General features: G+C 41.7%; 1 protein-coding gene across 1 annotated transcript in view; it reads right to left on the bottom strand.

Moving 5' to 3' along the window:
* The window catches only part of tenm4 (teneurin transmembrane protein 4), a 137,859-nt gene that overhangs the window by 35,809 nt on the left and 75,341 nt on the right, over positions 1 to 26,709 (bottom strand). Inside the window, exons 10-20 of the mRNA XM_061047042.1 lie at positions 23,174 to 23,275; positions 22,294 to 22,488; positions 20,627 to 20,827; positions 16,997 to 17,182; positions 14,551 to 14,577; positions 11,777 to 11,923; positions 10,779 to 10,995; positions 6,202 to 6,321; positions 2,381 to 2,642; positions 777 to 1,044; positions 518 to 661 (exon numbers count right to left, since the gene is read on the bottom strand). Of these exons, the coding sequence (XP_060903025.1) occupies positions 518 to 661; positions 777 to 1,044; positions 2,381 to 2,642; positions 6,202 to 6,321; positions 10,779 to 10,995; positions 11,777 to 11,923; positions 14,551 to 14,577; positions 16,997 to 17,182; positions 20,627 to 20,827; positions 22,294 to 22,488; positions 23,174 to 23,275 (1,869 nt within the window). The remainder of the gene's footprint in view (positions 1 to 517; positions 662 to 776; positions 1,045 to 2,380; positions 2,643 to 6,201; positions 6,322 to 10,778; positions 10,996 to 11,776; positions 11,924 to 14,550; positions 14,578 to 16,996; positions 17,183 to 20,626; positions 20,828 to 22,293; positions 22,489 to 23,173; positions 23,276 to 26,709) is intronic.

Raw genomic sequence — 26,709 nt, 5'->3', positions numbered from 1 at the left:
TCCTCATTAGCTATGTGACAAATGACACGACTGTGGCGTGACAGACTGTAGCTCTGCTACTGTATGAAACTACTATCCTCTCTTAACTGAAAGAAATCTATTTAACTTAGTAATCATTAATTCTGTTAGCACGTTAATGCTCCAGGAGTGACATATTAAGGACTTGCGACACAAAATGTTATGTTGTTAACATATTACAAAGTCTAGTTTTAGGGGTTAAGGATATTTTATTTGATAGATTTATCTCTTTAAAAGGGAAATTAAATTAAATCACACTCTTTATTATTGTAATTTTCCTGATATCATTGCATTAAGTAAACAGCTCATTATAAAATTCTCAACAATTCCCCCTGAAGTGTACATACTTGCAGACGAGTGTTTTTGCCTTGGACAATAGAATTGCTAAATGTGCTAAATTTGAGATGTCTTGCAGTTTAAAATGATCTTTAGAGTAGGTGTTGAAATGAACAAATGGCTGAGAACAAACATTTAAAAAAGGGATTAGTAGTTGACTCACCACTCTGGATATTTAAAGCATGGTGCTTGTCTATCGTCCATCCTCCCAGTTTGGAGGCAGTGGTTTCATAGCCCTGAAGAACAGCAGTCCTCTTCTCCCATAGAATCAGGTCTGGACATGACTCATACTCAAAACCCACAGATACTAGGAAACAAAGCAAAGATAAGCAAACCACTTATATTGCGGGGAGAAATCCCCCCCCCCCCCCCCCAAAAAAAAAAAAAAAAAAAAAATGCATTGTGCAACATTGATCACTTACCGAAAGCCTCAGATAAGCCATAGACCTTCTGGCTGTACACATCAGCCTTATCCCACACAAAGTCATATGCGAGGTTTGGGGCTGCAGGAAACCATTTTCTGAACAACCTGCCTTCCACAGCCACCATGAGGTGAACCTTCATCAGGTTGAAAGGAATTGTGGGGTGGGTGAGGGTCACCCTCAGGATTGACTTGTAACCTGCGGTCCTACTGCTTAAATAGCCGATTTTCATTTCAGACCCTGGTATGGGCACTTCCTCCTGTAAAGACTATGGACAAAAACAACAAAAAACAAAGCTGGCTGTCAGTGATTGAAAATATTAAACTAACAGAAAGGTTTTCCTTCAGTGTTTTAGGTAGAGTATATGATGTGCCTCTGCAGGCTCTTTATTTTGTGTAGCTTGTCAATTTGTGACTTCTGGTCGGTGGCTGCTATGACCTTTGTATCATATTTATTAGAGCCTTGCCTACAGCCAAATATATGGACTCATGGGGATGATAAGAAACATCAATTAGAGGACAATTATGTGTGTATTACAGGGAATCCGATGAAAGATTTCTTCATTATGTACTCCTGTGAGTATTTTTCATAATTGATTTAATAATAGCAAGTCCTTCATTGGGGCAATATTCCTTCCTGCAATCCATATGACAAATGCATCAAAGCATTGCCCTTGGGCTCGGAGCTTGCACAGTGCGATAATATATTAGGTAATAAAAGTTAGTTTAGCAAGCGCCAACACTGTGGCCTTAGGAAGTTTCCACTGAGGTTAGATCTGTAATGTCTCGATAACACACTCGAAGGTCAGCACTCAGACGTTGCAACGTGATCAAAGACTGACACCATTGGTTTGGCTGACTAACTAATTCCTGCTCTAATTGATTCACATTCGTGCTGCCTGTCTCCAGTGAACAACATGGAAAGTAACAATTAAAACAGCTCCTCAAAGCAACCTTGGTCAGATGACATTTTAGTTATGATGCGTTTCTTTTTTAAAATGTCCACAAAGCTCTGGCTCTGCTGCAGCTCTGTCCGGTTCATTGATCTGGATTCCTTTTTAAAAAAGAAAAGTGTAATTTGGACGATGTTCCCGTATGGTGCACTTAAAAAAAAGCAAAGACGAGGCTCTATAAATAAACAAGGCTGTGTTCTAAATTCACTGATACGCCATAAATCCCACGAAGCAAAGTAGGAGACAAGTAATTAGAGAAGGGCACCGAGATGCCTGCCAGACCCACAGTAGCCGCACATTCACCTGCAAACACAAGTTCATGCAAGAGCGTGCTTGCACCAACAAGACACATTCACTTGTACATAGATATAAACATAAAATAAAAAAATGAGGTTTCCTGTGTGTGAGCTAGTCATTATCACTTTGCAGTGAGACTGCACGATGTACATTGTAAATTCGCCAAGGTTCTGCAGACAATTTACACAAGGATAAAATCACAGCACTGCCATAAGACAGAGTCACTAGTACACTTGTGCATGATTAATAGTCTTCAGAGTCTCTCCCTGATGTGTGGAATAAATCATTTGGAGGAGAGACCCATGCAGATCACAACCTGCAGGGCAGTGAGGAGGGTGGGGTGCAGGGTATTCACCTGGATTTCGGGAACGACGGTCCGCCTTTCCGAGCAAGAGCCAGCGAATGCCGTGAGCGGAGCAGGGGACACCACGGGGCTGGGCCGCGCAAAGCTGCTGAGGTCACAGCTCGGGATGTCGTTCTCTTCATGCCGCATGACGATGGTATCCATGACAAAGAAGCGTCCCCATGGCATCCAGAGAGTGTGCTCCTGGGTGATGAATGGAGCGCGCTCAAAGTGCAAGGCTACAGCCATGCCCCCATTGGTCACCAAGTCAAAACTGCAACACAGACATTCACAGTGTCAAGAGAGGATGAATGTAGATTCACATCATGTTAAGATTGGTATTATGATGAATACTATTAAAATCCCATAATCAGTACATCCAATCTATTAAAAATGAAGGAGTAAACAAAGATCAATGAAAACGACTCTTTCTAAATAAGTGAAGTACTAACATGAAACTTAAATAAATGTATGATTTTACAAAGAAGACTGTAAAGGAAGGATGCTAACTTTTTTTTTAGCATTATCATGCAGGCACACACAGGCTATAAACAAATACATTACCGAAATGTTTGAAGCAAAACCTCTTAATAAATGTCATAATATGAAGGTTGTTTTTGAAGAAAAGTTGATGAAAGCTTCAGCTCTAGTCTTGCCAGTTTACATATGTGTGTGTAATGCACTGCTCCTGTGTTCACTCTTATAAGTGAGAGAGAGAAAGAGATGTGTGCAGCAGGATGGAGGTAGCAGCCACTTCTCTATCGATCCCTTAGATGAAGGCTGTCCACTCTTACATCAGTCTAAAAGCCCTGCAATGCAATCCCATCTACTGTTGCTTTTTAGGGCCTCTGGGCTGACCTAAGTGGGTCTCAGTAAACAGGCTACACTCTGGTGATTTTGTCATCTAAAACTGCTGAATGGTGACAACAGCCGTCCTGCACCTGCACTACGTGTGCAGCTCTTGTCGCTTCTCTTTAAGAACCAATTAGCACCTGGTCACCTACGGGCCCCGGGGACAGGGCCTATTCCTTACACGGGAAGCATCTTTTTCAAATTACAGGTAAAAAAAAGTAGGTCCAAATAACAGCCTCTAAACCAGGCAACCTCCCTCTTGGTTTGAGCTACTATAAAAAGAATCTGCTTATCCTAACTTCCCTTGAGGGTAAACATTTGATTGGCTTTGGTGATAAACAAAGGTTTGTTCCACCCTTGGTGTTCTGCCCTTGGATCGGTTTGAGTGGAGCCAGTTTTTTGTTTTTTTTCCAGCAGTGTGGAGGCTGCAGAAAAGATGGGAGCTGTGATAGTGGTACTCTTGCACTTCTATGATTCACAAGTAGCAATACAACTGCAGCAGGTCAGTCTGTATGACACCTGGAAGGATAAGGCTACGCATGCTCCAAACACTGCTGGACAGGTACTCATAGCCAGTGTGGCAAATCGATGGAGTGATTCACTGGCTGTTATCAATCATGACAACAGCCCGGAGCCATGTGACAAAACTTATTAGGCTACCTGCAACAGCCTTGCTTGCTTGTACCCTCAAGGAACGCATCAAGCTCAAAGAGTTAACCCCGCCAATGAACTTGCCGTGCCACATACAAATTATACGCAATCATATCCCAGCCAATATATATTCTAGTTATGAAATGAATCGTATCGGGTTGAGGTGAGGTGAGAGCGTATGAAGGACACTGTTTAAAAGTTACAAAGAAAACGAGCTGCATAGATAGATGTCATATACACTTGTGAGGCCTTAAACGAGAGTAAGTACTCATTCACTACATTTCAACTCTTTAACTCTCATCAAAAAAAGAAAAAAGGAAAGTCGCCAGAAATTCAGTAATATTGATTATAAGTTCCTTGGAGATTTGTCCATTAAATAGTAAGAATCTTTGGATGTTAGAAAGGATTTTTAACAACGTACAATGTCGTTAAGTGTACGCTAGATTCCCCTTTTTTACATCACAGCTCCTACAGAGATCCTTAAAGGAACCTAATAATGTAATGACCTGGAATCCACATCAGCATTTTACAGATGAGTGGGGGGGAAACATAAAAAGGAACAGGTGTGCATCGGTGCTCAGCCTGACAGAAAATGACTACACAGCTGTAAGAAACTAAATGAACCTCTTTTGTCTAGGTCAGAAAACTTTTTCAACACAGTGAGAAGGTAATTTAAAAAACTAAGCCCTTTGACAATAAAGAACACATCATAAAAAATGAGTTGAGACAGCTTTCCCATTTGTAAGTGGCTGAACAGGTGCATTTCTGATTTCACGCTGCACTGAGCCAGTTTACAGTGATTGCAGGGGAGCTGCAGGAGAGTGGGCATGTTTACAGGGGAACCTGGGAGATGGAGTAGTGTTTACACATATGCTAGAAGGAAGAGGAGAGTATAGAGTTTTGTGGACAAGAGCAGGGTGATGCATAAGAAAAATGGGACATGCATAAGTGGGGAAAGGATAGAGATGAGGAAAGCCAGTGCAGTGGAAAAGGACTTAAGACCTGAACATGAGGAAAGGAAAAGGAAAATAAGTGAAAGAGAAATGCCCAGAAAGAAAAGGCTTAGGGCCGTTGGGAAGATGGAGGTGGGGAAGCATGAAGAGATGGAGGAAGGAGAAGACGATATGAGAGATTTTCTTTTTGTAAAAAATAGGAAGAAAACAGGTAGTGACAAGAAGATGGAAGGAATGAGGAAAAACAGGAAGTATCTAGATAAAACTTGTGGCAAAGATGTGTCCCTTCAGAGTGTCTGTAAGTGATAAAAGTGTCAGGAGGATCGGCTCAGAAAACCTTGCTAATTTTAACTTCTTCGATAGAAACGGGGCAATTTGAGGTTGTAAGTGTGTACCTTACGTGTGAAAAAAATCTCATCAGGACAGACATCAGAGAAAACATTCCCCCAAAGTTTCACTCTCTCGCCTTCCTCGGTCACACTAAGAAACATGTCTTAACCATTCTGAGTGTTTTGTCCGGATTTCCAAGAGAAAATCTCCTGGTGCCAAAGCAGCTGGCTTGGAGTCATTCAAAGAAATCCAAAGAGAAAGCTCAGACTTTTTCCACTTCTACTTTTGGAACACTTTGCCTAACAACTATTGTCTCCCTCCAAAAGGGGTTCATGTGGTACTGCAATGAAGCAAAGAAGTTGGGGAATTGACTGATTGACACAGTGTGGTGTTTTAGCAGAAGAAGATATCCATAACCTTTTCTTATCTTTTCTGTGGAAGACACTCATTGCATTTATCATTCTATGGACATAAGAGTTAACTTACCACACAACTGTGTTCAAGTCAAGATATTTTTCACTAAATTCATATTTGGGCAAAAAAAGTATGTTTGGGTTACAACGACAGAGGAGCCAGAGGAAAATAAATGAATTGCAGGTCTTTGGCCTTAACTTAAACGTTTCACTTTACTCTCTAAATCTTCCTTTGTGGAATAAATAATGTCCATCTGCACCGTGTTTCATTGCCCCTGTGAGCTGCTTTGAATTGGCATATTTTATTCTTTCCCCTCCCTGCTGCTACTGAAGCATAACTTATGAGAGTACCAGAAGGGCTTTGTTTGATTTCTCTGGGAATTGAGCCGAGAACTCCAAAATTGGACCAAATGAAAGCACGAAGCAGATCAATGGCAGCACAGTTTGCAGTGGCAACTGTGTTTTCTTCAATCATTAGAATTCAGCACAGCTAAAAAAACACACACACTATTTTATAAAATAAATAAATATCACTGTCACATCTCTGCACATGATATTGAGGTTGCATTTAGTGGAATTTGCCCCCCGTCGTTTGGTTCTGTGTGTGGGCCAATATAATGAAGAGGGCTCTTACCTTCCATCTTGTCGAGTGATTGTGTAACCATAGGATGGGCTGTTGATGAAACTGATGTTGACTCCCACCAGAGGTGTTCCATCCGAGGTCACCACTTGTCCACGGATTACACAAGCATGGCTGTATGGAAGCAGGAAAGACCAACACAGTTAAGGAGCAATACTTTATAACGAACGTTCTCTGTCCAGGTACAGCATTAATAATAAAAGCAAAAAACAGTAGATCCGCAGTAACTCTTTACATACAGGTGGCTTTGGACTGCCTCATACTTTTTGTTTTTAACGTCATCTGTCAACCTCCTGTATGCAAATAGTAAATCTACACAAATATATTTAAACAAATTGGGGTCATCACCAGAGAGTCAAAATGAACAACCAGGTTAATTAACACCCCCCTGACTTGACTCAGAAAACAGTTGGACAAGGGGGAATTCAACTGTACAGCCCGGGCTTGTACATGTGCAGCTATTGATAAACCAAGTGAACACAATCATGATAGAAATAAAGAGCATAACATTTCCTCTAAAAGTAAGAGAAATGAATCAAGAACAGTAAGGTGGAGGAAAATCTACAGTATGCACGGATGTTATCCAAACATAAATACTGTACACAACAAAAGCAGCAACAGCAGAAACCGAACCTTACACCTCCAAGGAAGTCTCAAAGGGGTTTTCAACCCAGAATGGAGGGATAATGAGATAAGGAAGGTTTACTTTGCTTTTGCTCTAATTAAAAAAGGAGGATTTATCTTTTCCATTATTGAACTCAGGAGAGGGAAATAACAGGGCTGCAGATTGCAAGACTTGCTTGGCTGGTTATCAAGTCCTTGACAGATTTCTAGACTGGCATCAGGTCTCCAAAAGCTGCATAAATTATATCTGATTATCAGTCCCCACCAATCAATAGTTGAAAGCCATCCAAGTTCAACTCCCAATCTCACTAACCCGATGAAGATTAGACCTTGCTGTATCATGTCTCCTTTGTCAAATTCTGCCCTGGTCATTAGTGAGGCTAAACTAATGGTCAGCCATCGTTTCTGTTGTCGTTTGCAAAAAAAAAAAAAAAAAAAATCCCCTAACAAATGCCTCACTGCCACTTCTTCATTAGAGCGTGGCTATTTTTAATACATTTGGGTCTTAAACACTGCCACGGACTGGAAACAATTAACACTAGTATGTTAGTAGCTGCCCTCAACATGTCCTTACCAGAGGCAAGATCATTCACCCCTCACTATCCTGGTCCCTAGGAACCCAGTTTTATGTTAATTAGGCCAGGTCCCCTTCAGAAGACCTTGGCTGTCCACCACTGCACAATAAACAAGCAAGGAGATACCGCTCTGAATCCTGGGGCTCAGACCCAAAGATCTATCTGGATGCATTAACACAGAAATACTACTAAAGTTAACCCAGCGCTGGCCTGGCTGTCAACCATTAATCATTCATGCTGACAGTTTATTTTACAGTCTTGTTTGAAGAGGCAATCGTCCACATTTTCTTCAGATTGAGCTTGCGAAAGTGGAACTATCTCCTCTCTGCCTCTGTGAACCACATGGGGAGATGATTCTTTGCTGCCAAGACAAATGATTTAAATATTGACATCAAATACAACGAAAAGAAGAGCAGCAAAGAAAGCGTTAAGTATTCACTGCAGAAACCTTCCCTTCTTATGAGATTTCACCCGTCTTAGACGGTTCTCAAAGTCAAACAAAGGACTTTTCAATGTCTCCAACCTCCACTATATCAGACATTATCCACAAAGGGTAAAGTGAGGACATAAAAAAAAAGAAACAGGTGAAGCCACCGGGACTCTGAAAGAAATCCTCTCTGCATGATGTTCTGATGTTGAGTATTATGACAAGAGTTTGGTCCATTTCACTAATGGAAGCTGATTAAGGCTTCATTTACATTTCTGCCAAAGTAATGTTGCACCATTAAATTCAAAAAAATTCTGAACTGATGTCACAGTCATACATGGAAATAGCACAATATCTGACTTTTCTTATCGATGATTTGAAGCGAGTTTGCTGTTTTATGTTGTTAGGTATGAGGAGGAGTTATAAAGGTAATTGAAACCGTTTTTTCATGAACGACTGTTGAACAATAATGCTCTATTGATTTACCACAAACTGTTTCTGTTTCAGCCGAGGACGTTGAGTAGCTCCGTGAGCAAGTTAAATGGACTTGGATGACTTAGATTGATTTAATAAATGTGGCAAATAAGCGTCAAAGACAAACAACTATGACACAATTTTATTTTTCCAAATATTAAAAACATCTCACTTAGCATGCATGTTACAGTAAGTGTTGCTCTGTGTTTTTAAAAGGGGAAAAGAGAGTATGCCAGAATTAACGGAGGACAACTTTCTGTGAGTGAGGCTAATAAATAGTACCATCTCCACAGAAGCAACTAAAACATGATTAAACATGGAAATAACTTGATTATAGGGTAAACCCTGCTGCAAACCAGCAGACCCCCTTCCTGCATGTTACTGAGCAAAGTCAGGCTGCATAGTTAGGAGACATCAGTGTTAATTCTTAGCTCTACAAATATATTCGGCTGCTGAAAGGGATAAAGCACACTAGAAGCAAAATAAACAAGAGACTGTCTGACACTAATGGCCTTATGCCTTTAAAGGACTTCTAAATAAAATGATAAACAAGTGCTGGCCTGTAAATGAAGCGAATGGCTTCTGCCTCGCTATTATAAGTCAGCTATCAATCTTTACCCAAATTGTTTAGCGGACAAAGTCCCTGTTTGCTATTCTAGTCAGCCTCCACTGCTGGTCCTCAGCAGTCTCTTGTATTATGTGTCACGGCGGAGAGTCGAGACGTTTTATGCAGTGACAGATGCTTTATTCAGTGGCACCTCTGCAGCTTTCTGTGGTGGGAAACATCAGAAATAGCAGTCCAACATGTCTACTAGCATGAGGAAGTGGTTAACGGATCAATGAAGAGATGATCAGGTGACTGGACTCGGCATATCAGGAAGATGCCGAGACCGTGACTGCAGGGCTCATCCGAAGCCCTGAACCCCCCTGTCCTAACCGCTCATATCTGTCAGTGGGTGGGGAATGAATACCAAGCATGAATAATAGATTATCCCTGATATTTTTAGGTGAGCCAAGCTTCCAATCTTGCAGCTCATCTCTGGATTCTTTATTTTACTTATTTATGGCCGCCTCTTCTTGTGTGAGAGTATTACTCAACCCCTCTATGCCTCTTCCTCTGTCCAGTAAAGAACTGCAAAGTGTTGAGTGGTTCTCGAAAGCCAGAAAAATGTCAATGAGGCAAAATGTCACAAAGTGTGTTACGAGGGCTTTCCTCAAGTATGGGCTGACACTACCACTGAAAGTTCAAAATCCAGCAGAGTACGAGTTGACGCCAATCCATGTAATTCATATATGCAGATTTATTCATTTTTATATCACAAAGTGAGTGACCACTGATGCTTCTTAATATTCACATAAGAAACTGAGGCAGAGAGGCGCATATGTTGCATAAGCGATAAAAAACATGTGTACCTGCAAACACTGAGGTAAGATGGACAACATTAGGTTGCCAAGCAGCACAATATGTACATTTTATTTAGCACCCATTACTAAGATGTGTTATAATGCAATTTAAACGGAAGAAAATAATCCTGCTTGAGTGTCAGTCGCCGCCGCTGAATTAGATGCTTCCTTTTAGAACAAAGAAATCGCCCTGCTGAATTAAAAACAGGGACGTCTGAAACCAAAACCTTCTGCTGTTATTTAATAAAGGGAAGAAAAAAAACACAAATAAATCCATGCTCGTGAGTTTGTTTGATTTGTCTGCTGTTTTTGACAACATTTAATATGTCTTTGCTCATCAGAGACAAACATTTGAAATACTCTCAACTTATCTCTTCTCACTTTATTTTCCGTTTGACTGTTTGTTTTACAGGAGTATAGTAAGCCAAGATGAAAGGGATCCACAAGCAAGTAGGATGCAAATACGGTGACAGAGCCTCGCGCGCGTTTAAGAGATGAAAAGAGAAGGAGACAAAGGGAGAGAGAGGCAGGGAATCTTGGGGGACTTTGACAGTCATCCTGCCTGATATGAAAGCATCTCAGATTCCAGGGCTGGGGTGTCGTGAGCCCTGCCTCTGGGAGTGGGCCGCATATGGATTACAGTAAAAGTAATCACAATACATGAATATGAGATGCCTTTCGTGCCAGGGAAGGCTCCCTGCTTTTTGCCACATTCTATGTTTGTCCATCATCATCTGTCCATCAACCTTTAAACTATGCATGCCACCAGTCCCTCCCCGGTTTAGCATCTTTTGCCTATAGTTGCATCCCCTGCCTGCATATTCTGGTAAATAAGAAAATGTTTTTCCATTCACTAACACATCCAATAACCATAGCATAGTCATTACAACAGCCTACATAAATTATGTAAAAAAGAAAGCATCCTAAGTAGATTAATTAAAATGTAAGATTATAAACCCAGAAATTACTTATTCAACAGTCAACACTGTCGCATGAGAACAAAGATGATGCAGAAAATATAAAGCATTGGAGTGGTCTGTGGTAGGTGGAATGTACTCGTGACTCACTTTCCATCGAAGGGGTTGGCTCCTGGGATGATGTGGGTGCTGTCCCTGCCCACCAGGAAGTGCACGCGGTCGTAGAAAGTCTGCAGGTTGCTCTGGGTAGAGGACATCTGTGTCTCCTGGATGATGTCCAGGGGGTCCGGGGAGCCCACACACAGAGCGGTGGTGTGACAGGTTGCCTGCAGACAGCAGTCTGGATCCATGCAGTCCACCAGGCCATCTGACAAGGTCAAAGAAGTCACAGAACACACACTGTCCCTTTTAACAACAGCCTGGACACATACCTGGCAAAGGAAACTAAACATATGAGTCATCAGGGGCATAACTTTCACATTTGAACGCTGTTTAACTACATGACTGGAGTCATGTTAAAGTTTATTTATATGAGATAAAACATAGGAGAAAGAGCTGCTGTGTCTTGCACTTTACTTTAAAGAAGTGGGTCATTGGACTAGCTACCCTTTGCTTTCAGGGGCCTATATCGCCAGATGGGTGATAAAAATAAACCCTGCTGTCAGGAGTCAGTCAAATCCCCAGCAGAACCCTGTCTTTGCCAGAGAGAGTCCCGATGTAACTGCACAGTGATGGGGAGACAAACAGCCCCTGCATAAATAAGGGATGCTAGTGCAAAGCTTAAGCCCAGAATGAGGTCTGGAAGAAAGGAAGTCACGTCTTTGACTTGGCCTCAAGAGTGGTGCAGCCCCCTGGCTGGCTCTGTGTGTGTGTGTGCCTGGCCCTGCTCGGGGCTAGTTAGGGGGCATAGCAGGGACTTCCTCCTGAGGCCAGTACATGCTTAGGACCTCAGGCCAGCTACTATGCTTTTCTAATAAAAACCTGCTGTCCAGGTGAATGACTGGAAGCCAGTCCTCATCTCGTGCATAGTACAGTCTATTCTGAAGAACAAAGGGGTTTGTTTTATAGTCAACCATGTCTATTTAAGAGTCCCTGTATCTGCCTTGCCAGTGACAAAAGGCTTTTCCGTGTGTTGTTTGTGATTTTACCTCCATCGTTGTCCTTGACATCACTGCAGGCAGTTTCCATAGAGGTGTCACAGCCAGTGCCCCTCCAGCCCAGCTGGCACACACAGTACCAGCCATTGTTACCCAGAGTGCACCTACCATTTCCATTACACAAACCAGGACAGCCCTCTGCGTGACAAAAAAAAGAGCACAAAGACTGAGGTCGGCACAGAATATCCAAACATGCAGGTTTAAAAGTCACAGATAAAAACTCTTCTTTGTTTTTGAACAAAAACATCCACCGTAAAAGAATAAAACAATGTGGCCTAGTGTGATGACAATGATTTGTTGCCGATATTTTATCTGGGTTGCAATAAACTAAAATAATATTCAGATTTAAAACGGCTGGGGGGGGGGGGGGGCTACATATTGGCCCTCAAATGAAGTTGATTAATTTGATACACCTTATGTGAAGCGTCTTATATCCCTGTGTAGTCGAATCGGATAAGAGAGATCTTCTAAATCAATATTCACTCATTACTATAATCGATTGGCCTCCAGTATCTATGCCACTACAGCTGGGTAATGAGAGCAGTGGTGTATATGCCGGAAAATAATTTGATCCGTTTTCATGGAATATTCGAATGTGACCATCATCATGATCATAGCATTTCAAAAAAAGGAACACGCTGAACCAAAACTGTGTGAGTTATTGAAAAGGGGCTTGATATCATAATTTGCCCTCGTTTTTGATAAATTGTCTCTAATTTGACTGTTCTTAGCAATCAATAAGATTCTTCGTTCAGGGAGAGTGCTTGTCTTGTCATTAAGAGAAGGAGAATGCAAAATGAAATAGTAGGAATAGATAAGGCTGAGCTCATTTGGTGCTTTGCAAGAGAAGACTTTGCTTTCACTAACTGTTCCTGGACTTGTGACCCCAGGGGAGCTGAAAGCAGGCTGGAGCCAAACGACAGGTGAAACATTCCTCCGTCTCTCTCTGCAGAGGTCCACACAAGGGCGTAGATCAGAGGATGGTCTCAACTATTATTTTTTTTTTTCTCAAGAGCTGTTAGGCAGTTATCTGCTACCTTACGATTCTTATCCCCTTGCTGAGGCAGAGGGTTATATAAGATATCAAACGCACAAGTCTGTCACAGTTTGTGTTGTTAGCAAGCTGCATTGATATAGAGAGAATGTTAAGCTGACCCATTTTATCAACTAAAAAGACTGGGGCAGCTGCCTCGATGCTCTTACATCACAAAGGCAGAAGAAGAGTGAGGGTATAAGAGAGCAAAGAAAGAAAGAGAGAGAGAGAGACTGCTGCAGTGAAGTTGAGACATGTAGTGAAGAGAGCTAGATCAGTTAAGAGAAGAAACGGTGTCGAGAATAAAAAACAGAGAAAGATGTTTAGGAAGATAGGAGGTAGATCCAACACTGAGAATGGGTTCATGTTGTACTTCACGTTGTTAGCAGAGTGATGCATCAGTCGCATTTTGGTTGTCGCAACACAAAGAGGGAACAAAACATAGTGCGAACTTGGACCATCAACACTAAGACGTATCTAATGTGAAGTTGTTGCTCATAAATAGTGATATGAACTAAAACACAAACAGCAGAATTTATTGTACATTTATTGTAAAAACTGTTGAAAAGTACTGAATATAATATCCCTGTTTTTTTCCTTTTCTGCCTGTTGTCCTGTTCGTCCTATATAGAAAGTCACTAAAAATGTATTAATATAATGACTATCTGAAACAAACAAAAAGTAAGTAACTTTAGACTTAAAAAGAAAAATAGATTTGGATTTGGAGTAGACACATGGGGTTTCATTTTGACTGTTTGTCTTAAAATAGTAATTGAAAAAAGACCAACCAGCATGCAGTCTGTTTAATAATGGGGATAACATGTAAATAATTCATCATTGTAAGAAAAAGGAAAAATCCCATCCTCATGTCCGTCTGGTTTCCCTGAAGAAGGGGGAGTCACTGTTGAAGACTAATGCCATAAACGAGTGTCTTGCCTCCTAGACACATTTGGGCATTACCCATCCTTTTATTGAGCAAATGGACAAAACAACTCTAGTTAGACCAGTGGAGGCAGATGATTAGTAAGCTCCGAATGTTTATTACAAGGATAAATAAAGATCCGCTCTCTGCTGGCACCAGTTCATTGTAATTGGCAGGCCTTTCAGACTGGAGCCCCTGCTGAGCCCTGCCCAAGCCTGCCTGACACAGCTCCAAACGTGAGGCTGCAAGTGTTCGACGGACTCCTCTGGCAGCCGCTGTCATGCCAGGTGGTCCATTACCAAGGACACAGGGAGAGGGAGAGAGGGTACTGGAGGCAAAGAGGCAGGGTTGCTGCAGAGCCTCCACCCCCTGCTTGCCCTGCACCAACCAGACCATGAACTCTTTTAATTAGAGAGGATGCGGCCTCAGCACCTATCAGGCTCTACTCACAGCTGCACACTCATCCATAATGCATGGCACAAGTTATAAAGCCCCTTTTTTTCCGAACACCCCTCTATTAAAAAACCAAGGCTGCACACATACCAAATATTCAAGACATCAAGAAAGCAGCACAACTTGACTCACCAGGTGTGAAAGTGCTAAGTGGAGATTACTGTGTGACAATATGGCAAAAAGTTGATGGGAGGTGGGGATCTCTTGAATGACTTGTTCAGGGGCAGCAAGATGTGCAGGGGGTTTGCATATGTCAATGTAGGGGGGGGGGAGCATGGTGTGTGTGCATGATTTGTTAATGCTGGCTTGGGTTACAATGAGAGGAGGGCAAAATAGAAGGAAGGAGGAATGTCATACCTTTCACTACCTTATCCAGATAGTGAGCTTGGGAGATAAAAGACAGGACATATAAGGGAGGTTTGAACAGTGCCACTTCCATGGCAAGACAGCAAGGCAAGGTGTTAGTTTACATTACAAAAAGATAAAAAAGAAAAGAAAAAGAAAAGAAAAATGCAGTCATGAAGCAAAATCATGCATTACAAGCAACACAACAAACACAATCCAACACAGAGGGAGAGGAATGGAGACAGACAAAGAGAGGGGGGGGGGTGGAACACATAAAAAAGAGAATGACAGAGAGAGAAAGAAATCAAAAAAGTGTTAGAGAGAGGGTAAAAAAGTGATATGTTCAGAAAGAACATTTCAATCTGTCCCCATTTATCAACTGCTGGGATCGGCAGAGTATCTCCGGGGAGTATTTCAAAAGCAACATGATTGATGCACATATTACCACCCTTAAATCTCTCAAGCAATTTCCTACAGGAGGTCAGGGAGTTCACCAAAAAGCACTTTTAATCCTCAAACCCCTCCACGGCCGACAAGGGCACCGGAGGCTTTTGGCAACGGTGAAGGCCGAACTGGAACTCCTGTGCTCAACAGCGTGGGCTTTGAGGCCGACGCGAAGCTCTCAATAATGAAAATTGATTTAAATTGAGATCTTTGGCTTCTTAATGGATGACACTGAGGAATATTCTTGTCGAGGGAGTGGGGATCTCAATATGGCACTTATAAAAGGCCCATCAATAATGTAAGGCCGGCATATAAAACATTCACAGACTCAGCCAGGCCCTGTACTCAGGCAGCCCCGCTCCGAGATGTGCAAGAAAATACTGCAAGAAAAACGATCTTCATCTTCATCTACTTGAATTTAGGATACATGTTCACCTATACGAAATGAATTCTCTACTTTTGCCCCATCTCCATATAGAGTCACATGTGTGGGATTTGCACGTTTCTGTCACTGAAAAGCTGTGGCAGTGGGGGGGAAAGGAGACGGCCTTTGTGTTTCCACTTCCTCCCTGATGCTTGAGTGGCTGGATCATAGAATTATAATGAGTCAGCGACCGTGTTAGCTGGCAGATGTCAACAAAGCACTGCTGGATCTATTACTCGTGCTCTCTTATTCAAACAAACTCAAAAGAATGCATGATGTTTCACAGGATATCCAGACATTCCTGTGTTAAATCTTATTCAGTAGCTCCTTACCACAACATCAAAGTAAACACGGGGTATGAAGGCCTTCTTCAAAAATATGTTAAAATATATATATATATATATATATATATATATATATATATATATATATAGAAGAAAAAGAAGGATTTCTCAAAATGTGTACTGAATTTAACCGTTTGTTAAATATATGTTTGTTATTTTAAAGTGAAAGAAATCAATAAAAGGAGAAGAAGAGTGGACAGGAGGAGACGGGGAAAGAGAATAAATGCAACACAGAAACAGAGAAGGTAAAGTGGAGATCTTTCAAAGCAGGCAGAAGATAGCAAGTCCTCCAGATGGTCTTCTCTAGTGTCAAAAGGAGGTTTGACGGTCCTGATGTTAAATATCATAAAGCTCACTGCATTAAAACACTTCAAGTTACACTTGAAACACAAACAGTATTCAAACCTCCGAAGTTCCATAAAATTAACTCAAAAATATTCCATGTCATCTCTTTGGCCGTGGGAATATCTACTGGCTTACTTAAGATGACTGCTTTCTTCTATCTGTTGTTTTTGTAATAACTGTGGTCACTTTGGAGTGTCATCTCTTCATGAACTTCAAAAAATAGTTGGATCCTGAATATATTTTCAATAAGAAATGTATTGTATTGTCCTTTCGACTCTGTAATGGAGGTCTACTAAATATACAGATCCAACATTAACAGCCCATACAACACATACCTTACTATACTAAGAATGAAACACATGGGCACTTAAAGATCACTCTCTGTTAACTCACTGAAAACTTCCTTTACATTTTAGAGACTCAAGGCTTTTAAGAAAAACTTTTGACACTTAGTCAAGGTCTCATGAACTTAACTTAACTGCAAGCTTTTAAAAGAAGAACAATTGTTAGTATAAACACACAGCTCAGAGAGGTGGTTGACCTGCTCACAATGACTCACATGTCAGCATTTGAAATAATAGTAAATGGAAAAGGGGGCAAAGAAAGCGATGGGGAAGAGGATGAGTAAAATGAAAGGACACCTTAGCACATTCCCACATTAAAATGCATGAAGGCAAGCCTCAGATCCTTGAGTAAACCTGTTCATGCTTTACCGAGTTGCACAAATTCAATTAAGCATGCTTTTCCCCCTCTTCTCCAACTGGACCCTTCCCCTCACACCCAGCGCTTCAGACACACACAAGCAGACAGACAGCCTATGCTTTTGTTGGCCCCCAAACACACAGACATACACACACGTACAGAGTCCCCCACCCTGACCCGAGACCCCTCTCCATCCTACCAATAGTGCAGTGTTCTCCGTTCCAACCAGGACTGCATTCACATTTGCCGTCCTTGCAAGTTCCGTGTTCGTTGCAGCGAGGGTGACACGCCCTCTGGTCACACCCAGTGCCCATCCAGCCGTCGTCGCAGCGGCAGGTGCCTGACACACAAATGCCATGGCCACCACAGTCCGCTGCACAAATCTCTGTGGGAGACAGGGACATAGAAAGAGACAAAAAAAGGGGGGGCACGACAGACAGAATGTAAGGAAGGGGGGGGGGGGGGGTGGTGGAAGTGGGATGGAAAAGGGAAGACGAGGCAGTGACGGGACAAGGGTGAAAGAAAAGACAAATCCAGGAGTTATTGTCAAGGAAAGGCGGCCACGCTCCACTACCTTGTCTGAAGCCAGCTGAAAAGAAATTCCTGCACCTCATAAGGGGCAATCCTTTTTGACAATACAAATCTAATAAGTCCATTACAAAGAAAAGACATGGATTGTGGCGGCCTTAGCAGATTCATTCTTCTCCTTGCCTCTTCTTCTCTTTGTAAAAATCTCCTCTTTCTTCCACAAAGAGGAAAAAAATTAGTGTTGGAATTTCTTCAAAAAGTGGCAACATTATTAGAAGTGCCTTTTTTTTTTATGAAACAGAAAATGTTACACTCTTTTATTTTGTTGTAAATGCTGTTTTGTTTTTTTTCTTCCTCCATATGCTTTGGTAACAGCTGAAGGCAGCAGTTAAGGCTTGATTGACTCAAGGCACAGGATGTCAACATGCTGCTTTTTCTACCCAAGCGCAGTGTAGCAGAGGAACAAGTACATTCATGGAAAGAGGGGGGCCGAGAGACGTAGCCGCAGTAAACCACTGCTGGCGCTTTTGTGTGGCAGCTGAAAGACCTCCCTGACAGGCTCGGGTAGAGCTCGAGACATTACCCACGACTCATGAACTCGAGGGAATGTACGACAAGACGAAAGCTCATGGAAATCAAACACTGACAGATTTATTATGAATCTCATTGAAATGTGAACCTCTTTATTAACTATTCGGTTAAAAAAAAAAAAAAAACGGCTTAGCAGTATGGGCATCGGGGAACAATAGCCATGTATTCCTTGCTTATTAGCCGAGCTAATTCGAATCTGACCACAGGGGATCACACTGGAGGTAAAATCTTTTAATAAGTCAATTACAGCCTTTTCAGTGTCTATTTTTTCAGAGCTACATTTTTAATTTTAGTGGTATTTTCCTGCCACCAACCATAACATGACATTACCAGATTAAAAAGCTGGTGAATAAACACTCACCTTTCCCTGCTAATTACAGCCTGGCACTTTATTAGACTATAGAGATAATCATTTTAGAATTTGACTTTAGATTTGGTTGTAGAGCGTGCATTTATATCACTGTCTGTTATGACTGCTTATACACACACATATGGACAAACATTAAACATGAAGTAGCTACACAGGTTTTCCCATCAATCCTTGTAGATCTATGCCTTCTTCCTCCCTAAAGAGGACATTAACAGCATTAAATAGGAGGTGCTAATGACCATAATGATCATCTTGAGTGATCCCATTAACACATTTGTTGAAAAGCCAAATTGCAAAAAAAAAAAACTGACCACACATTTCCCAGAATTATTCACACACACACACACACACATTGGTTAGAGAAAGCAGACCAAAGCTGACTGACACAACTGCTCACTTGGAACACAGGAGAGAGCTTTAACGTGATAAAGATGCAATTACAGCCTGCCGGCAAACCCTCATTATCTACGGCCAGAGGAGCCCACTGTGAGAAACACCCACATCCCCCTGATGGCCGTTACCATTTGCACTAAAGGGCCGTGTAAACAAACTTTCCTCTGGGTGGGAGAATGGCAAAAATAGCATAAAAACACACATATTAAAGGACATAAAACCTCAGGCATTGTTGTAACAGCATTACTACCAACTGTGTACACCCAGGTCGCACTGTTCTAAACCCACAGGAGAAAATGAATTGGTTCATTAGAAGTATTGGGGATGGGAAGATTATTGAAAGCTTTCCATCTTTTCATTCAACAAGTCTACAAGGTTAAATTATAAGCTGCTAGCTGTGCTACCCTACTATCAAGATTGGTGTTATATTAGAGGACAGAAAGCTCGACAATGGACAGGATAAAGGCGGATAAAGAGAGTTCGTTCGCTGGAAAGCAAACTCAGACTAACTGCCCATTTCCCTCTAAATCCCCGGGATTACCTAATGGGTCATTGTGTTTGCCTCGGACAGGAAGAGATTCGCAAATCCAAGTGACTTCTTCATTTCAGAAATATTTTTGTGAGAATACTAATTATGTTGTCTGAATTAAAGCAGATGAAGGTTGAGAATGCCTAGAAAACAGACCTGTTGTACCGACGATCAACACATACACGACATCAGAGGTCTGTTCAAACAGAGTTCTCTTAAGCTTTCATTTGCAACAGAGTAGCCATGAAACATGAACATAGGATCATGTTGATTACATGAGGTGAACATTTTGAAATTATTCAACCGGATCTGCTTTTTCCCCCTGGAATTGTCTTTGCATCTGCCAATACTTCAAGTCAGTCAAGTGAGATATTTACATTGAACAGCTCTTTTAAGATCTATCACTCAAAACACTTTCATTTTGGTAAACACATATTTGTTAAGTTTAAGGGGGGCAGGCTGCTGCCAGATGTGAGCCCAAATTGGACAGGATTTGTTCAACCTCAGATCCTAAAGAAGGTCTATTCTGCCTTTCTGCCTGCTGAGAGAGAACATTCCCCGTGGACAAAATGAACACAATGGGAACAATCCTCCAGAGCAGAGAAAGCTATCATCAGCTGTGAGCCCGGCGTCAATGTGAAGAAAACCAGAACTGAAGAACGAGCAGTAACTTGCATTAGATCATGGCTCTGACAATATCCCTGCTCTGCGTTTCCCCTCTTTTCTGTGGCTGCTAGTTAACCATGTGGAGATTGAGCAGGAAACCATTTGTAAAGGAAATAGATTTCCAGTGAAATCAACCAGAGTCTGATTGCTAGCTGTGGACCTCCAGTTGATCATTGATTTGAATAATTGAATCTTTTTGTTGGACGTTTTCTTTCAACCCAATCAGAAATATTGACTTCTAGGACGATCCATGAAATATAAATAGAATCCAGCACTTAAATCAAACTGTCACTGTACATGGCTGCATTATTTCATTTATTAATCATCGAACTATTAAGAATTCTGTGTAGGTTCTCAGTCATCAAGATCAAGGTAATTCGAAGCTCGACTCAGGGGTAACTGGGCTTGTTTGATGACTCTGAAGACATTTCACCTCTCCTCTGAAAGGCTTCTTCAGTTCAGTTATTAGGATTTGTTTTTATAACATAGCATCTTAATTCTAACCATTACAGAGGTGCAACTACCAATCATTTCAAAGAAGCGGCTACATTTTAAAGCACATTATAGGAGGACAAAATTGCTTAGAAAAATAGAATCAAATGAAATAAAGCCTTAGTTAAATTTGATAAGCCCTATGAAATGGTTTCTGTGAATGCACTGACTTTTTGTGCTTGGCAATCAGAGCAAAATCAGCACTGGACTGTGAAAGGGAATTCTGCCAATGTTTACTCTCATATGAGAAAGGCACTCACCTGTAGAGCAGTCATGGCCTGTCCAGTTGGGGTCACAGCTGCAGGTTCCCATGTCTGCCAGAAAGGCTCCGTGTCCGGAGCACTGGTCCATGCAGGAGGCCCTGGGGCTCTCACATCCAGGCCCGCCCCATCCCACAAAGCAGTGACACTCTCCCTGCACACAAACCCCTCGGCCTGAGCATGTCGGGTCCATGCAGTCCACTGAAAGGATTTCAAACAGAAGTAGTCAGACACACCATTCACCTCCTGTTTTCCTCTTTCAGAGACAACCTGGTGTCTCTCTTGGTCCCGAATCAGAAGGACACATGAAGTAGGCCACAAGCAGCTCAGATACAGCTGCAACTAGCTTAACACGCGTATAATGAATGTGAAGAGAGAACACACAGGAATGATGTGAGATTTAAAAAAAAAAAAGCTAATTATAAGTCTGTTATCATACTGGGGCTTATGGCACCAACCTACAGATGCTGCCCACACTCCTGCTGGCACCTTCCCATTGTCTCTTTATGAAAAAGCATCCTTGAAAAGAAAGTGTCTTAATATGAGCATGTTTCTCTAAAATGAAAGCTACAATGATGAGTTGTTCATAGCCAAGGAAAACCGACACCCACATTGACTGAACAGAAAGAAGAAAATGGGTTAAAGTAAGGAAAAGCCTCAGGCAATAGTTAAAACTTCCAAGGGAAGAGCATGCTCAACTGCAGATCAAAACGTCCTTGTACCTGCTTCTTTTTTTTTCACTCTAGCATTATAAATTGTATCAGTTTCATTGAAATGCAAATATCAAACTAATGTGTTCTTGGCATATTGCTAATGTTTGTAAAGATTGTGGGAGCAAATAATCGCTATAATAACATTCTTTCTACCAAACAATATCCGCATGGCACACACAGATGGCAAACGGGCGCCAAGACAGAGTAGAGTCTAGCCACTGAGAGCAGCAGGCCACGCCATGGCAGCTCCCCTTTACCATGACATAAATGGCTATAAAGGCCGTTATAGTAAGACAAACAGGATCTTTCGCCTCTTAGCAGATGGTTTGGGCACAAGGCTCAAAGATCAGAAGCTGACTGACAAGAAACTCTCTCCTGGCAATTAATCATTGTGCCTGAAGGTCGCACGGAAGAAAGGTGCAAATGTTAAAGGGCCCTCGTGCACGTTCCCCTCCACTCCTTACCGCGAACACTCCAACCAAAATAGAATGGGCGCCTATGGATGTCACAAACCCCCATTTATCAAACTCTCAGGGGCCATTTTTCATCTTGAAATGAGAGCCTTCAAGAGCTGACAAACACAATGGCTCCTTCAATCTTATCTGGTCAAGCCTTATCCAGCATCATGAATGTGGAGTTCCTAATGGATTAACATCAGACTGGGTGTTTCAGACAATAAATGGACTGTTTTGATTAAGGTGGTGCCTAATATCATTGATGAATGCAGGAAAAGTCACCTAGGAAACATATTGTGAAGTGTTATGGTTAATGCACTCTGCATAGACCATGTCCCGTCTTTACAAGATAGACTGTTAAATAAGCCATACAGACTTAATAGCTGTTCTCATAAGTATTTTTTAAATGTCAAGCACTAACAAAGTGGTGGTTACAGCAGCCATATTATGTAGGATTTGATGTTTAGGATACATAAACATGACTTATTTAAACAATCACCTTCTTCACAGTTTTCTCCCTTGTAGCCCGGATTGCAGATACAGGTTCCCACGATACAGGTCCCATGGCTACTGCAAGTGATGTCAATGCACTGGTTTGTGGGAACGTCACACTCGGAGCCCTTCCAGCCGCTGTGACACATGCAGCGACCTTTAAGGTATTGACCATTCCCACTGCATAGCACTGGACAGGCGGCTTTGAAAAGAGCAGACAGCATACATCCAGTTGAATGGACCACTCCAACCATAGCTTCAAAGAATAGTGAGCATGTTCAAAAAGTCGTAATCTGACAATGAGCTTCTGACCAAAATAAAGTATGGCATCATGTGTATATGTGACAAAAATACTAAACCAAAAAATGAACTCTAAAATCTACACATTGGCTGTTGTCTGCCAGATTCAAATAAAATATCAATCAGTGGTTATTTAAAGTTAGTAATTAAAAGTACAAATATGGTGCCATGGATAACAACTGGATTATTTTAAGATGTACCATCATTCTCAAACATTGCCTTAAGCTTTTTTTTGTGGTGATTTTAATTTAAAAAAATGAATAACGCCCTGATTTCATTGAGTGAAAGAATGAGTCAACACCCAGCACACAATCTTAAGTTCTCTTCTATCTACAGTTTTTCTTTATACATTTCTTATAAATGTAACACAAGACGCCATGAGAAGAGCTGGGAGTAAAAAATGAATCATCTGCAGATTAACTGCTTAATTTAATAAGTAAGGTCTTAAGGACAATGAAAGAGAAATGTTAGATTCAATTTGCTTTGTTCTGGTAATGCAGTGAAGATAATTTGGCCAGCTCTCTAAAACGTTCTGGATATGAATGATGCTGATCAATAGAGACATTATGACTGAGGGTGTGACTCACCTCGCCCACAGTCAGGTCCTTTGAAACCTAAAAAGCAGCGGCATGTTCCAGCGACACAGTCACCGTTCCCAAAGCAGTTACTGGGGCAGTCATCAATAGATTCTGCAAGAGAGAAAAACCAGGAGCTTTACTGAGAGATGTGATTTGAAAAACAATTTTCCTCCCACTCATTTTCTCTGGGTTGATTATTATCCCTTTGCTAATGACAGTGATAAGCAGAGGCTTCCACTCCATCAACATTTCTACTTGACAGAAAAACATATTTGAGAGTTACTCATGTCTCTTCCAAATGGGAGAATCGACTAAAAGAGTAAACATGTTCTGATCATCTGGGCTTCCAGCAAGAGTCACAAAGCAAATTCTTGGAAGTTCTGAAAGCACTGGATTTGATGTGAGGCATGCATCATTTAACAAACCTAATTCATCATTTTTATGGCACACTGCAACCAGACGATTTGAAAGCATCAGCAGCACTGGAACCTGCACTTCCCCACTGCCAAGGGAAATGTTAATGTATCGTATTTTCTTCTATGGTCTCATTTTCAGTCTGCTTTATGTGTTTGCAGAAGCAGTGATCAGGCAGATTACTTTGTGTTACTGTTTTGTCAAGTCATCACAATGCTACAGGCTGAATTACCTGCACTCTCGTAGGGATTGTAAACACATTGATTTATAATGTTTAGTGGCATTTTGTAGGCAGTATGTTGAAGCTGTGATTGTACGTGTTCTTTGATTATTATATTCACAGTATTTTTAAAATGGACAGGTGTACACCTTATGTTAAAAATGATTGAACTTAATGAAAAAAAACACATAGAATTTTGATAAACTCAATATATCTTGGAATCATCTTTAATTCTAATTATGCTCAAATCCAATACTATCTGATATGATCACAGACCCGATATTTTCAGTCCCCTGGTGATAATATATACATCACCATGTGTCCAATAATCCATTACAATAAATTAAATCTGTAGTCTCTGTAGGACTACAGATACAATTAAGTCACTCTGCTAATTTGGCATATTTACATAGACACATATCGCTTATTTGTCAATTATTGTGCACTGTCCTAATTAAAGAAATTCAATTGAATAAACTGAGAGCATTTTTGTGTAATGAAAACAGTTAGAAAAACAAACTCCCAATTATGTCGTCTACTGAATCCTCATCACCATCTAAATCAAACACATTTGCAGAATAATTCTTTTTTACGACGATGTTCTGACAGTTGCTTCTATTAGAAATAAGGCTGACCACTGAACTCTGAGGTGCTCAACAGCAGCAGAATCTGAAACGTGATGCTCACTGAATTAAGCCTGAAATGGTGCTGAAAAATATTCAATCTTGTTCATTGCCTACAGGCAGCAGAAGCTCTGAGGCAAAACTTACTGAACAAAGAATCTCTTGTGCTCCACAAAGGGCTAGAAATGTGAGCCATGGATTCAGCTTCCCTTTACTCTGGAGAGTCAATCATCACCGAGGATGCAACGCAAGACAGAGAGAAAAGACGGCGAGAGAGAGAGAGAGAGAGAGAGAGAGAGAGAGAGAGAGAGAGAGAGAGAGGGAGCGAAAGAGATAGAGGCAGACCAGAGATACAGTAAAATGAGAGAGAGAGAGAGGGAGGCAGTGAGCAGAGAAACGCTGCTGATGTTTTCCATGCTGCAGGCTTCCTTTTGCCATGTTGGGTTTGTGAGGGGATGCAGGGGAGACTGTCCTCTGGGGCGGTGGAGGCAAATCAGCATTTTGGTGGGGATTTGATGGCTTCCAACAACAACATGGACCTAAAGTAGGAGGCCTGTTTTTATGCTCAAAGCTAGAGAAACCAGCATCGTGTGTGGGTGTGGTATGCAGCCATTAGAAATTCCTCCCAGAAGTACAATTATAAAGGAGAGATTCCTGGTAGTAGCTCATGTATATAGGGATGAAAAAAGCAAGCAGGAATGTAACTTCTTGTTCACTAAGTGCTGAAAGATACAACTTCTGCTGCAATCTACTGACATTTTTTAAAAATATTCTTTTATAGAATAATTCCATTATCAGAGAGTGTGGAGTGAAGAGGCAGACAGGAACCAGGGGGAAAGGAGACGAGGACAATATGCACCAAGTGTCTTTAAAGTTTATGATGTTGAACCTGCTAATGTTCTGCTTCTACGGCATGTGCTGAAGCAATTTAGCTGCCAAGAAACTCCATCTACTGACTTAATAAGCATGGAAGTATTCCACACCATTGTTCCTCTAATTAAGGTTATCTTATCTTTAACTATCATGGGTAATTCTCTGGTGAACAGCAAACCGCAAAGTTAAACATGTATAATAGAGTAATCATGGACTGCAGTGCTTCTATTCTGAATGCCGTGACGCATTTTAGCAGACTACGCACTCGCCATGTCTACTGCCTGTGTTTCCTGTGAGAGCAGGCAGGGAAGGCCATGAATATCTCTTAGCCACACACTCGACATAGGCCAACGCATAAATCACGGATTCAAGCAGAGCTTCATTGAAATTCATTACCCTTCATATCAGGGGAGCTAACTATTGTGTGAGTCTCTCCACTTGGTGAGGACAGAGAAGCATGCAGTGGGCAGGTTTAATCAGCGCCTTGCCATGCTCTCCGAGGATGCTCAGCAATCCTTGAATGATGGGCGTTTGTGTACAGAGAGAGCTTCTTGCTATACAGCGAGACAGGAGAACGAGTAAGACATAGGTACTGGGTCTCTGCTTCTCTTTGCTTCGCTCCCCTCCCCCCCCCCCGTATAGGAAGCTGTGTCTAGGTTGAAGAATGTCTGGCACCAGGCAGCAGGGACAAATGGCTACATGCTCCAGAGGGCTGTGATACAACACATTCAGTAGGGCACGTTTCACATTGCCATGGAGCCACAGCCAAGTAATGAGGAGCAGCCCAGATTAAAGACAGGGACGCTCCACCCCCCCCCCCCCACCCCCCCCACCCCCAGATGTATCATAGCAGAGCCATGTGCAGAAAGCATACCGCTCACTTCATCATGTGAAGAGCATCAAGTGCCTCAATGACAGTAGAATAAGAGCATTTTCTTTTTCTACCAACACTGTCAGAATCAGTGAGATAATTTAAAATAGTTAGTGTCTTATAAATAATGCTGCTTGTGTCTTTCAGTGAGTTTCTTCTGGATATTGTTCACATATATTTCTATGCCTGGGCTGCTCTATTTGAAGGTCAACTCTATCCCTCCCCGGCTCAATACAATTCAGGCAGTTGGTGAGATTCAATTTCTGCTGAAGGGCACTTAACCGGTGACCCATTTTAGAAAAGGCCCCTATGCCTCCCTCTGAGCTCCTGTGGGCAGATCAGCTCTGATACAAACGAACAGAGGCAGAATTCTAGCTCTGACTAACACAGCCCCACCCCATCCTATCCCCATCCATATCTGCTGCACAGAATACCTTATCCAGTTGTGTTTTCTCTGATGCAAACCACAGGAGGCCTCCATGCACATCTGGTCAACAATAAGCAAAAGTAAACACGCTGTCCTGACTCCCCCCCCCCCCCCCCC

Source organism: Labrus mixtus, chromosome 9, assembly GCF_963584025.1.
Source record: "Labrus mixtus chromosome 9, fLabMix1.1, whole genome shotgun sequence".
Classification (NCBI taxonomy): Eukaryota; Metazoa; Chordata; class Actinopteri; order Labriformes; family Labridae; genus Labrus; species Labrus mixtus.
The sequence above is the reverse complement of the archived record's forward strand: the minus strand, read 5'-3'. Positions and strand labels throughout refer to the sequence as shown.